A 12,750-nucleotide genomic window follows, 5' to 3' on the forward strand; every position below is an offset into this window, starting at 1 on the left:
ATATATCACTTTAAGGGCTACACTTTATATAGGAAATTATGGAATTTTCTGCACAAACATTTTTGTGTCAAGCACAAACTTGCCATCCACAGCAAGGCAAGTGCAATCTACAAATCCTAGAGCTACATCTGCAGGGTTCTACAGATTTTGTGCACCTGGAGGCGTTTGCATAGGGAGCGCAGATCTTCACTGTTTAACGCATCGATCCGGCGGTGGTACTCAGTCCATGACACTACCTGCTCCAGAGACAAGGGGACACAACCACACCGCTGAGCAGGAGACAGGATGAGGCCAAAATATGGACAAGAATGTGCAGTTTGGGACTCTTTTAATACAAGATGTTAACTACTAAAATTGCAGCCAGGAATGATTGTCTTTATGAGATATGGAAGAGATGAGTATAAGATTGAAAGCCTAGATCATGTCTTTATATATGTGAAGCTATAGTACAAATGTGAGCAGACAACACAGCGCGTGTTTTGCATGATTGTGTGAATTGTTTTGCACGAAGCTCTGCAGACAGATATGAGAACCATATTCATAATAGCTAACATAAGCCATAGCAGAGCCACATAGAAATCACACTCAACTAAAAAAACTAAATATTCTGCTATTATTTACTCACCCTCATGTTCAACATCATCCATCTTACCACTTTAATAAAATCAAACTTCACATCTTAGTCATTATGCAAGAAAACTACCTTCAGCTGCATTTGACATTTTTACTGCATTGATTCTTATGTAAATATCAGTCCTTACCTGTCACACATATTTTAACTGTGTTGGTTGCCACACCTATGTGACATGTTTGATAACACATTAAACACATGACCTACTACCACATGAAAACATAGTTCACCAAAAACTAAACTTTTGTCATAATTTACCCATGCTAGCACAAGTTCGTACTCAACCTGTATGTCTTTCTTCTATGTAAAGATTCATTTCTGACGAATACCCAAGCCAACTCTTTTCAGTGTAATGAAAGTGAATGGACACTAGGGCTGTCAAGTTTCAAAGTGACAAAAAGTACAACAAAAGTATTATGAACAATACAATACAGTAAAAGTCTTCTGAAGCCATACTTTAACGTAATAACCATAAGTCCTTATTAAATAAAATTTAAACATTATTGAGTTGAAATCGTTCACAGATCAGACTTGTTTTGTGAAATAGAACAACCGATTCATTGAAAAGATCCGAGTCACAAGAATGAATCACTCAAGAATCAGACACTAGAGCGGATTTTTTTTTAAATCTTAATTTTTTGTCTGTTCCCCACACAAATTTATCGTATGGCTTCATACGTTGTGTCTAGCTTTTTTGCGTCCGTTTTTAAGCTTATGTCCAGTTACTATTTATCTTCATTATATAGAGAAACAGCGACTAGGACGTTCACTTAACATGTTCTCTTTCGTGTTTCACGCGAGAAGGTGAGTCATACGGGTTTGGAATTTGCAATGTCATGACGGAGAGTAAATGACGACTTTTATATATTTAATTATTGTTTATTAATTTTTTTTTGGCAAACTATCCCTTTAAAGTCCTGCAACAACACTGACTTGTCGACAGTAAAAGGGAAATGACCGAGACAGCGGTCATTCTACTCCATGACGGTAAATAAAAGTTTTAGCCGACAAGTTGCCACTTTACAGCCCTCAATAATGTACAAGGAGGAAGGTAAACTAGAGCATTCATAAAAAATGCATATCGTCTCAGGTGAGACATTCACTGATTCACACACACACACACAAGCTCCAGCATCACAGATCAACAGCAATAGCATCAGCAAACTTTCATGTCTCACTTTTACTTCAAAAGCAGCAACACAAACCCATCAGACAGCCAGTGTCAATCAACACAGCCAGATATTATACGCTAATATTTCAACAGCCCGCTCACATACGCTTCAGCGAACGCATTCACTCAACACTTGTGTTTACATACATAAGTGTACTTAGGAGTCAGAGGTTTTCCTTCCTTCACCCGCTTGGAGAACATAATATCACTGCCTGTCACATTCAGACTTCTTTCCGCCGACCGACAACATGCCATATTCAGACATAAACACAACGGCAAGATACTGACAGACACCTACGTGAGCCAATGACATCGGACCAAATGGAAGAACTCGGCCTCTGATTGGCTCTGTTACAATACGCCCCACCTCATGTACGGAATGCTTTAGCGCTTTTAAAGGAACAATCGCACCTAAACGCGACCTCTAAATAGTTTGATCAACAATGCTTGCGAATGAGTCAAATGATTGAGGTTATAACGCGGAGGGATCAAAACGGACACTATGAAATTCAAGGCTGTCGATGAAGACTCGTTCAGAGTTAAATACACGCATGTTCTTTATCTGGACTAAACATGCTTGTACTATTAAACTGCTTTTTGAGAGTAGAACAACCAAACTCCAACACTCTGGCCATGTTTCAAATGTCACTAACCATGAGCACTAAATAACCTAGTGAGCTGCCTACCTAGACAGCATTTTTGGGCATGATGCCCACAATGTTCTCTAGGTAGGCTGTTCACTGTTTTGAGAAACAACAAAGTAGCAAACTTGAGGCAATATAATACCAGATGTCTGATCACATTTTTCAATACTCATAGTAAGTAAATTCATTCAGTACATGCTTTAGTTCAAAGTGACTTAACCGGGAGTAACCAGGGAAACTGTACCCAGATAGCACACGTCCGTCTGCAAGATGTCTGTTAAAGATCGCTTCATCTGGAAAGCATCTGCTGTGTACAAACATCTGATAGACGTCTCTAAGATGTCAGTTTTACATACATTCTAAATCATAAACATCTTTAAGACATTTTCTAAATGTCTATTTGACATCTGATAGGAAACGTCCACTGTTTAACGCATCGATCCGGCGGTGGTACTCAGTCCATGACACTACCTGCTCCAGAGACAAGGGGACACAACCACACCGCTGAGCAGGAGACAGGATGAGGCCAAAATATGGACAAGAATGTGCAGTTTGGGACTCTTTTAATACAAGATGTTAACTACTAAAATTGCAGCCAGGAATGATTGTCTTTATGAGATATGGAAGAGATGAGTATAAGATTGAAAGCCTAGATCATGTCATTATATATGTGAAGCTATAGTACAAATGTGAGCAGACAACACAGCGCGTGTTTTGCATGATTGTGTGAATTGTTTTGCACGAAGCTCTGCAGACAGATATGAGAACCATATTCATAATAGCTAACATAAGCCATAGCAGAGCCACATAGACATTTTTACTGCATTGATTCTTATGTAAATATCAGTCCTTACCTGTCACACATATTTTAACAGCGTGTTGGTTGCCACACCTATGTGACATGTTTGATAACACATTAAACACATGACCTACTACCACATGAAAACATAGTTCACCAAAAACTAAACTTTTGTCATAATTTACCCATGCTAGCACAAGTTCGTACTCAACCTGTATGTCTTTCTTCTATGTAAAGATTCATTTCTGACGAATACCCAAGCCAACTCTTTTCAGTGTAATGAAAGTGAATGGACACTAGGGCTGTCAAGTTTCAAAGTGACAAAAAGTACAACAAAAGTATTATGAACAATACAATACAGTAAAAGTCTTCTGAAGCCATACTTTAACGTAATAACCATAAGTCCTTATTAAATAAAATTTAAACATTATTGAGTTGAAATCGTTCACAGATCAGACTTGTTTTGTGAAATAGAACAACCGATTCATTGAAAAGATCCGAGTCACAAGAATGAATCACTCAAGAATCACACACTAGAGCAGATTTTTTTTTAAATCTGAATTTTTTGTCTGTTCCCCACACAAATTTATCGTATGGCTTCATACGTTGTGTCTAGCTTTTTTGCGTCCGTTTTTAAGCTTATGTCCAGTTACTATTTATCTTCATTATATAGAGAAACAGCGACTAGGACGTTCACTTAACATGTTCTCTTTCGTGTTTCACGCGAGAAGGTGAGTCATACAGGTTTGGAATTTGCAATGTCATGACGGAGAGTAAATGACGACTTTTATATATTTAATTATTGTTTATTAATTTTTTTTTGGCAAACTATCCCTTTAAAGTCCTGCAACAACACTGACTTGTCGACAGTAAAAGGGAAATGACCGAGACAGCGGTCATTCTACTCCATGACGGTAAATAAAAGTTTTAGCCGACAAGTTGCCACTTTACAGCCCTCAATAATGTACAAGGAGGAAGGTAAACTAGAGCATTCATAAAAAATGCATATCGTCTCAGGTGAGACATTCACCGATTCACACACACACACACACAAGCTCCAGCATCACAGATCAACAGCAATAGCATCAGCAAACTTTCATGTCTCACTTTTACTTCAAAAGCAGCAACACAAACCCATCAGACAGCCAGTGTCAATCAACACAGCCAGATATTATATATAAATATTTCAACAGCCCGCTCACATACGCTTCAGCGAACGCATTCACATGACGGTAAATAAAAGTTTTAGCCGACAAGTTGCCACTTTACAGCCCTCAATAATGTACAAGGAGGAAGGTAAACTAGAGCATTCATAAAAAATGCATATCGTCTCAGGTGAGACATTCACTGATTCACACACACACACACAAGCTCCAGCATCACAGATCAACAGCAATAGCATCAGCAAACTTTCATGTCTCACTTTTACTTCAAAAGCAGCAACACAAACCCATCAGACAGCCAGTGTCAATCAACACAGCCAGATATTATACGCTAATATTTCAACAGCCCGCTCACATACGCTTCAGCGAACGCATTCACTCAACACTTGTGTTTACATACATAAGTGTACTTAGGAGTCAGAGGTTTTCCTTCCTTCACCCGCTTGGAGAACATAATATCACTGCCTGTCACATTCAGACTTCTTTCCGCCGACCGACAACATGCCATATTCAGACATAAACACAACGGCAAGATACTGACAGACACCTACGTGAGCCAATGACATCGGACCAAATGGAAGAACTCGGCCTCTGATTGGCTCTGTTACAATACGCCCCACCTCATGTACGGAATGCTTTAGCGCTTTTAAAGGAACAATCGCACCTAAACGCGACCTCTAAATAGTTTGATCAACAATGCTTGCGAATGAGTCAAATGATTGAGGTTATAACGCGGAGGGATCAAAACGGACACTATGAAATTCAAGGCTGTCGATGAAGACTCGTTCAGAGTTAAATACACGCATGTTCTTTATCTGGACTAAACATGCTTGTACTATTAAACTGCTTTTTGAGAGTAGAACAACCAAACTCCAACACTCTGGCCATGTTTCAAATGTCACTAACCATGAGCACTAAATAACCTAGTGAGCTGCCTACCTAGACAGCATTTTTGGGCATGATGCCCACAATGTTCTCTAGGTAGGCTGTTCACTGTTTTGAGAAACAACAAAGTAGCAAACTTGAGGCAATATAATACCAGATGTCTGATCACATTTTTCAATACTCATAGTAAGTAAATTCATTCAGTACATGCTTTAGTTCAAAGTGACTTAACCGGGAGTAACCAGGGAAACTGTACCCAGATAGCACACGTCCGTCTGCAAGATGTCTGTTAAAGATCGCTTCATCTGGAAAGCATCTGCTGTGTACAAACATCTGATAGACGTCTCTAAGATGTCAGTTTTACATACATTCTAAATCATAAACATCTTTAAGACATTTTCTAAATGTCTATTTGACATCTGATAGGAAACGTCCTATAGACGTATTTGCAGATGAGCAAATACGTCTCGCAGATGTAAATGCAGACGTCAAATAGACCTCTCCGTAATGTGTGTGCTATCAGTGTAACACTTTTCACATTTTCTTCAGTAACTCACAAACTACTTTAAATCTACCTGCCATTTTTTTTAAGAAATATAAGAAACATACATATGTGGCAACAATAATGCAAATAAAATATGTACACTGAGAATTAATATTGAATGTAACAAGAAGTCAGAGTATTATAATTGCCACAGGCAAGGTTAATGTGCCCCTATTATGCCATTTAGAATATTGCCTTTCATAATAATGTAGCTGTATGTGAATTTAAACTATCTGCAAAGTTATGAAGCCGGCAGTTCACGGTAAATAAAGTTATTGTCTCTCTTTAAAAAAAAAATAGACTCTGAACAGCCTAAACGTCAAGTCTTCTCACTTCCCACTTCCGTGACGGCTACACGTCACTGGGTAACACATGTTCTACGTTGGCTGCCCATGAACAATTTGACCCGCCCTCAAACAGTGTAGCATTTCCATGTGGTTAAGTTGAGAAGACGCTGTGTCCTACGCTGTGAAAGTAAATTTGTTTTATTTTCACTTCCGAATGATGAGGCTGCAAAGAATCAGTAACTGACATTCGGTTTTTCAACTATACCACAACAGTACAATACCCAATCTTTTTTGTGTTCCCGTCATTTTACTGATGACTGCTTCTCTAATCTCGGGGAGTTCAAAATACACTTAATTCTTTAGAAAAGATGCGTCTAATACTCAACTAATGCAGAAACGTATAGCAGCAGTGGTTTTCACCTTTGCTAGGCATTCTTATACAGTTCCCACACATGCACCTAAATAAATGAAGAGTTCATTTGCAAAAACCGACAACTCCATTTTTATTTTATTTTTCAGAAATCACGTTTTTTTATTGCACATTCCAAGTAATATCAATCAAACTGCAGTTGGGTTGTTTTGATTAAGTAATAATAACTTAAACAAATACAGGTAATTTACAAAATGAAAGTTCATTTAAAGTATGTTTTTTTTTTTTACGTTAAAAGTTTGTTTAATAGCAAAAGCAGGTAACTCCAACAGTCGTTTTTTGGCAAAAGCAGATAACTCCACATTTCATGTTTTAGAGTAAAAAAAAAAAAAAACACTTGTTTAATCTTTGTAATCTCCTCAGACGACAGTGCAGATGCCTGACAAAATCCTGAACAAGATATCACAGGTTCATCAAGTTCGTCGAAATTATCCATCCTCGATCACTTTTAGTCAGCTTTGACGAAACTCCTCTCAGCTAGCACGTCTTTTCAAAGTGAAAGTAGCCTTGTCACCTGACCTGAATACAGTGCGCTGATTCGCTAAAATTGACTTATCGGCTTCTTTTCAAAAACAACAAGGGCGCTTGTCGGCTTCTGCAGTAAAACGTGAACTCGCGATGCCTTGAAAGTGGACAAAACCGGCTTTTTTGACAAAACGTGTTTAGGGTTCAGATCGTGCTATATGTGGAGAATAATGCACGGCAATCAGCTCATTTTTTTTAAAGTGCCGTTTATCGGTTTTTGCAAATTAACTCTTCAAATTATAACAATGACGTTGCAATCACATCTTATAAATACCACAAACTAAGTTGACGCTTACCACTGAGAAACATCCTGCTCCAGTCGTGCTTGCGAATCAGTGTCTGGTTGATCAACTAGACGTTTCATCATCAGACATGGGCTCGAATTTACAAGATAAAATTGATAACTATCTTTCTCTCCGGAGCAGTCATTCCGTTATGGCAATGGGTGTTTCGTTTCTGACACGCGCTGTACCTGGTCGACCAATAACAAAGGACTGGGCCGACTGACCAATCAGAGCAGAGTAGGCTCACGGAAAGGAGGGGTTTAGAGAGACTGAATAAACTGCTTCGTATGAACAGTTTACGAATCATTGAGAAATGCGGTGAAATTAAATGTATATTATGAAAATCTAAAGTGTTTTTTGACCTTGCATGCATGTAAACCTGTTGTAGGGGAATCCCAAAACAATATCAGGAACCTTATAAATCGCATAATAGGGGCACTTTAACACTTAAAAAATTATACTAATCGATGTAAATCAAATAAGAGGACACCTCAAATGATAATTTAATAGCGTTCTTGACAATTTTCACTTTTAAATGATACTAATTCTTTTAGCTGTCAGGAATGATGTTTAAAGCAAAAAAAAAGTGCTTATACTTATTTAAAGTAATAAATAGAGTAATAAAATTGTGAGAACACTAGTGAAAATGCTTATTTTCATGCAACAAATATATATACATATTGCATTACAATTATATTATATTATCAACATAAATTGAGCGAAAAGCTTAAAAGTGTGCCTCTCTTTTTTGCTTTAATGGCAACAGCACCTGATGACCCCAGATTGGTTTCAGTGCATCTCTGTTAAAGCCTTCAAGTAGATATTTTAATGAAACAATGTTCATTGCATAAGTTAACATCCCCAACCTGTTAAAGTTTAGAACCCAAACAGGCAGGCAGGCAAATTTACAGGCAGGCCTGTATTTAGTCCCCTTATCAATAAACTAAAAAAGTCATTTTTTGGGAGTAGAACAACCAAACTGAAACACCCTGGTCACGTTTCAAATGTCACTAACTACGAACATTAAATATCCTAGCTGCCTACTTAGACCTATCTGTTAATGTTTAACAGTCAAACAATTTCAATTTCAGACAGCAGAGAAAAATACGGGACATTCGAAATGCAACTTTTCTGCCTAAAAATCAGTTTCACAAAGTAAAACAAATGAGCATGTGCTAAACAAGTGTCAACACTCTAGCTTGCTTAGTGTTACAATTGACCCCCTGAGTATCCTGGAGGTTACAATATCCAGTTGAGTTCATGACTCAAGCCACCCCTGTGGTCATTATCAGAGAAGTTAATTTTACTTATTCATATCAAAAGATCATGTGGGTTTGCAAAGATCTTCCCGTTTCAGAATAACAAATCAGTCTATTTTGTTCCCTACATCATTAATTTAAAGTCAAATTTAAATGCCGCCGCAGTCGTAGTATCGGTTTCTCAGTGCCACAGATTGGTTTCAATACGGCTACCAGAACACAATAACATGCAGGGGAAATATCAGGTGGTAATGTTTCCTATTATCCAATCAGTAAAACATTCAAACTGAGCTTTATAAAAGAAACACCACGCAACACTTGCACCTATAGGCATGATTCGCTTGTATCTCATTCAGGCATTACATAGTCGGGCTAAACCATGCCTTTTTAGACACGACTGAGGGATCCATGCATGCATAAAACTGCATACATGTGCCTCTTTCTTGAAAAAACAAAACAAATAAAATAATGAAACAACTGCACACTCATGCAAAACACCAGCTGCAAGCTCACAGTGCACAATGCATCTTGGTTTCACAAGAAACTTATTGACCAAGTGCAAAACAACCCAGTCTGAGAAACATTCAGCAAAATTGAATACAGGAGCTCTGACAACAACGTATGACTGGTGCATGAAGGTGTATGAAGTGCGGGGAACACAATAAAGACACTTAAAAAAACCTGGAACATAGAAACAGACAATAAAGACACAGACAGGTGCAAATACAATAAAGAGAAATATCTGAATCAAATACAGTGCATATAGAATAATAAATAATAAAATAATAATAATAATATTTGTAAGTCGCTTTGGATAAAAGCGTCTGCTAAATGACTAAAAGTAAAGTAAAGTAAAGAATACAGCACACATAGAATACAGACACAAGCATAAATCACAGATATAGTATCAATCCAAACATGTGAGCTGGATGGGCCGTACCTCCCACTCCTTATCTGAATTTTCTACAGTTTGCTGCTCCTCGTTTGCCTCTGACTCCTCGATTTTCTTCACCACGATGAAGCCAGGATCACGGCTGATGCTTCCTACCCCATCCCCAAAAACATCCGAGCTCCACTGGATGAAGAAAACGTACAGGTGGTCTGACCTACAGAAACAATGACAAACACACTGTTAAAAATGATATTATATGCCATTTTTAATTGCTTATGAGCCAGATGGAATATGCTGAATTTTCCCACATTTTTTGCTCTGATTTTAGGGAAAAAATAGGAATTCTGTGGAATGGATTTAGACATGGTTAAATACGTTAAATGAGTTACATTCTTATTGGTAGCTTAAAAGAATTATCCAAATATAAAGAATATTTCATAAACAAACATGTCTGATCAAATGTGTTCCATTCTGATTTGTTTAGAAGTTTCTAGATAAAAATATTTTTACAAGATTTTACAGCATGAAAATAGTGGCAATACTGTGCATCTGAATTTGATTTGACCTTTTTCATTTATTGCATTAATATATATTTTTTAAATAAAAAAATGAGGTATCTGTAACAAAGTACACAACCATTCAAAGTTTGGGGTTGGCAATTATTATTTTTAAAAATGTTTTTAAAAGAAGTCTATTATGCTCACCATAGTTGCATTTATTTGATCAAAAATACAGTAAAAAGTAACACTGTAAAATATATTACAACTTAAAAGTTTTCTTTTCTAATATATTTAAAAATGTAATTTATTCCTGTGGTGGCAAAGCTGAATTTTCAGCATCATTACTCCAGTCTTCAGTTTCACATGATCCTTCAGAAATCATTCGGATATTCTGATTTGCTGCTTAAGAACCATTTCTTGTTATTTTCAGTGTTGAAAATAGTTACAACATTATAATGTAGCATAACAGCTTAATATTCCTATTGATGAATTGAAAGTTCAAAAGAACAGCATTAATTTGAAATGGAAATCTTTAGTAACATTATACAGTAAATGTCTGTACTGTCACTTTTTGACCAATTTAATGTGTTCTCGCTGAACCCAAATGGTAGTGCATGTAACTTTTGTTTTTAAACAGGCAAAGCCACGGAAAACTCAGTGTGACTTGCATCAGGACGCGACAGGCAGCGTGAGCTTCAAAGCCTCGCCTGTCAGGCCCTGTTCACGCACTATTGTCATGATACTTTACACTGATCATCCGGGTCGCCACCCAACTAGGTCATGTAGCCGGGCCCGGCCATGTCTCAGTGACAACAACAGACAGCAGTTTGGCCACAGAGCTCTGCAGTGCTTCTACAGTACAGTACTACAGCATGTCTGGAGTTCTTTTCCTAACTTGCAGACTATGTCAAAACAAATCTATTCTGACTCTCTCATTCTGATTTAGCGCAGCAAGTGTTTCCTAAAAAATATCTGTGACTCATCTCATACAGTGATAACAGACAGAATAAGTTCCAGTGGGATGAAGAACACTGAATGCTTGTGTTGAATCAGAGGGTAGATGAAATAAGACAAAGACAGTACTGTTTCAGTACTAGAGAGCTGATCGCATAATAAGACCATGTTAAATTTACATCAATTATCATTAAAAATGAAAGTGACTTTCACAAAATTGAATTAGAAATTTAATTATGCTGTGTAATTTCATAGAGAAATGCGTTTTGTGTGAATCTGACAAAAATATAAATAGGTCACATTTCAACCCTTAAAGGCAGAGTAAGTGATTTTTCAAAAACGCTTTAAAAACTGATTCGGACCGAATCGCAAAACAAACTTGTAGCCAATCAGCAATAAGGGGCGTGTCTACTCATGATGTGGAGGAGAGCGCGTTCAGTGCATGGGACGGACATTAGCCGAGCCAGTAATAATAATAAGACGATGAATGGAAGAAGATATATGATATATTTTGTAAAAAATAAAATTTACAAATAATATAATACATAATAAAATTATTTTGCATAAAGAAAAAGCCTAAATAAAATAAAAGAATAAAAAAAAAATATATATATATTTACATGGAACAAACTAGACTTAAAAAACATTATAGATGGATGGATGGATGGATAAAAAGGAGTCATTTGACCAACATGTAAAGTAAATCTAAGTGAGTGGCTCAGCCAGAATAAAGTGCAAAATGGACCAGTTTTTATGCAAATAATGGACACAAACTGTGGATTAGTTTGATTCCACATGTCAGACTCACCTCTCCTGGGGAACAGCAAACCAGTACTCATGTTTACGGTCACGCTGTGCGTACTGCTGCATGGAGGCACTGGCGTTGGACACAAACGTCTTCTTCATGGCCTTGCCAACCCGCAGACACAGAAACTTGTGAGACTTCTGCCTCTCCTTGAACACCATGAGGCCTGAAACACAGAAATATAAGCTCATACTAAAAGCCCACCACAGAAACGGAGCAAAGGTAAACACTTACACCATAATGTAAAGAATTATATGCAGTTGAAATTTGTCTTACAAAAATGACTAATACATGACCAAATTTGAATGGCTGTCTATAAAGTGTGATGCAATAATGCATCATTCATCTCATGGCCTGCATATGAAGGACATGAAGCACATTATCTAAAAAAATAGACATGCAATAATCACTGGAACAAAAACACATTGCCTCAAATGAACTACTCCCTGCCGGGAGCTCATATGCGAAGCTGAATCCAATGCATGTTTTGTTAATAACTGATTAGAAGGTCAACGCAGCGGGAGATGTAGAAAGAAACACCTTACACCAGTGTTGTAGGAGCCAAAGCCCTTTACACAGCCAATGCAACATTAATCTACTTACACTGCAGAACACAGTGGGAGGGCATTCATTTTCAATGGGCTAATTTGGTGTGTAATTCAGATGACTTTTAAAGTGGGTCCTGAGCTGTGGTAATAACCCCCTGTGATTTGTCAGAACAGTTCAATGAACCAAACAGGGATATGTGCCGGGACAGGAGTCGAACTTCATTCTCATGACATGAGGCTGATGAATATTACTGTGTTGAATAAGCAAAATAAATTTATATAGTTTAAAAAGTAATATTTAGGCTTTTGAGTTGTGGTCATTGGTCATGTAGTTGTCAGTAGTCATGAAGTTACCAAAAAGTTGATTAAAGCTGCCTTAAAACTGTGCATGCATGTAATATATTTTATATGAGTCACATTTAAGAACAT

At 37.3% G+C, this 12,750-nt stretch overlaps 1 protein-coding gene across 7 annotated transcripts in view; it reads right to left on the reverse strand.

Moving 5' to 3' along the window:
- The window catches only part of LOC107714343 (oxidation resistance protein 1-like), a 173,381-nt gene that overhangs the window by 10,505 nt on the left and 150,126 nt on the right, over nucleotides 1–12,750 (reverse strand). For 6 of the 7 annotated variants that reach the window (XM_016520162.1, XM_016520166.1, XM_016520165.1 and 3 more), the window contains 3 exons: nucleotides 11,777–11,939; nucleotides 9,563–9,728; nucleotides 156–236 (listed from right to left, as the gene is read on the reverse strand). In XM_016520162.1, the coding sequence (XP_016375648.1) occupies nucleotides 156–236; nucleotides 9,563–9,728; nucleotides 11,777–11,939 (410 nt within the window). The remainder of the gene's footprint in view (nucleotides 1–155; nucleotides 237–9,562; nucleotides 9,729–11,776; nucleotides 11,940–12,750) is intronic. The other variant, XM_016520167.1, reaches the window with a different exon arrangement.

Source organism: Sinocyclocheilus rhinocerous, unplaced genomic scaffold (assembly GCF_001515625.1).
Source record: "Sinocyclocheilus rhinocerous isolate Xijiao unplaced genomic scaffold, SAMN03320098_v1.1 scaffold629, whole genome shotgun sequence".
NCBI classification, from domain to species: domain Eukaryota; kingdom Metazoa; phylum Chordata; class Actinopteri; order Cypriniformes; family Cyprinidae; genus Sinocyclocheilus; species Sinocyclocheilus rhinocerous.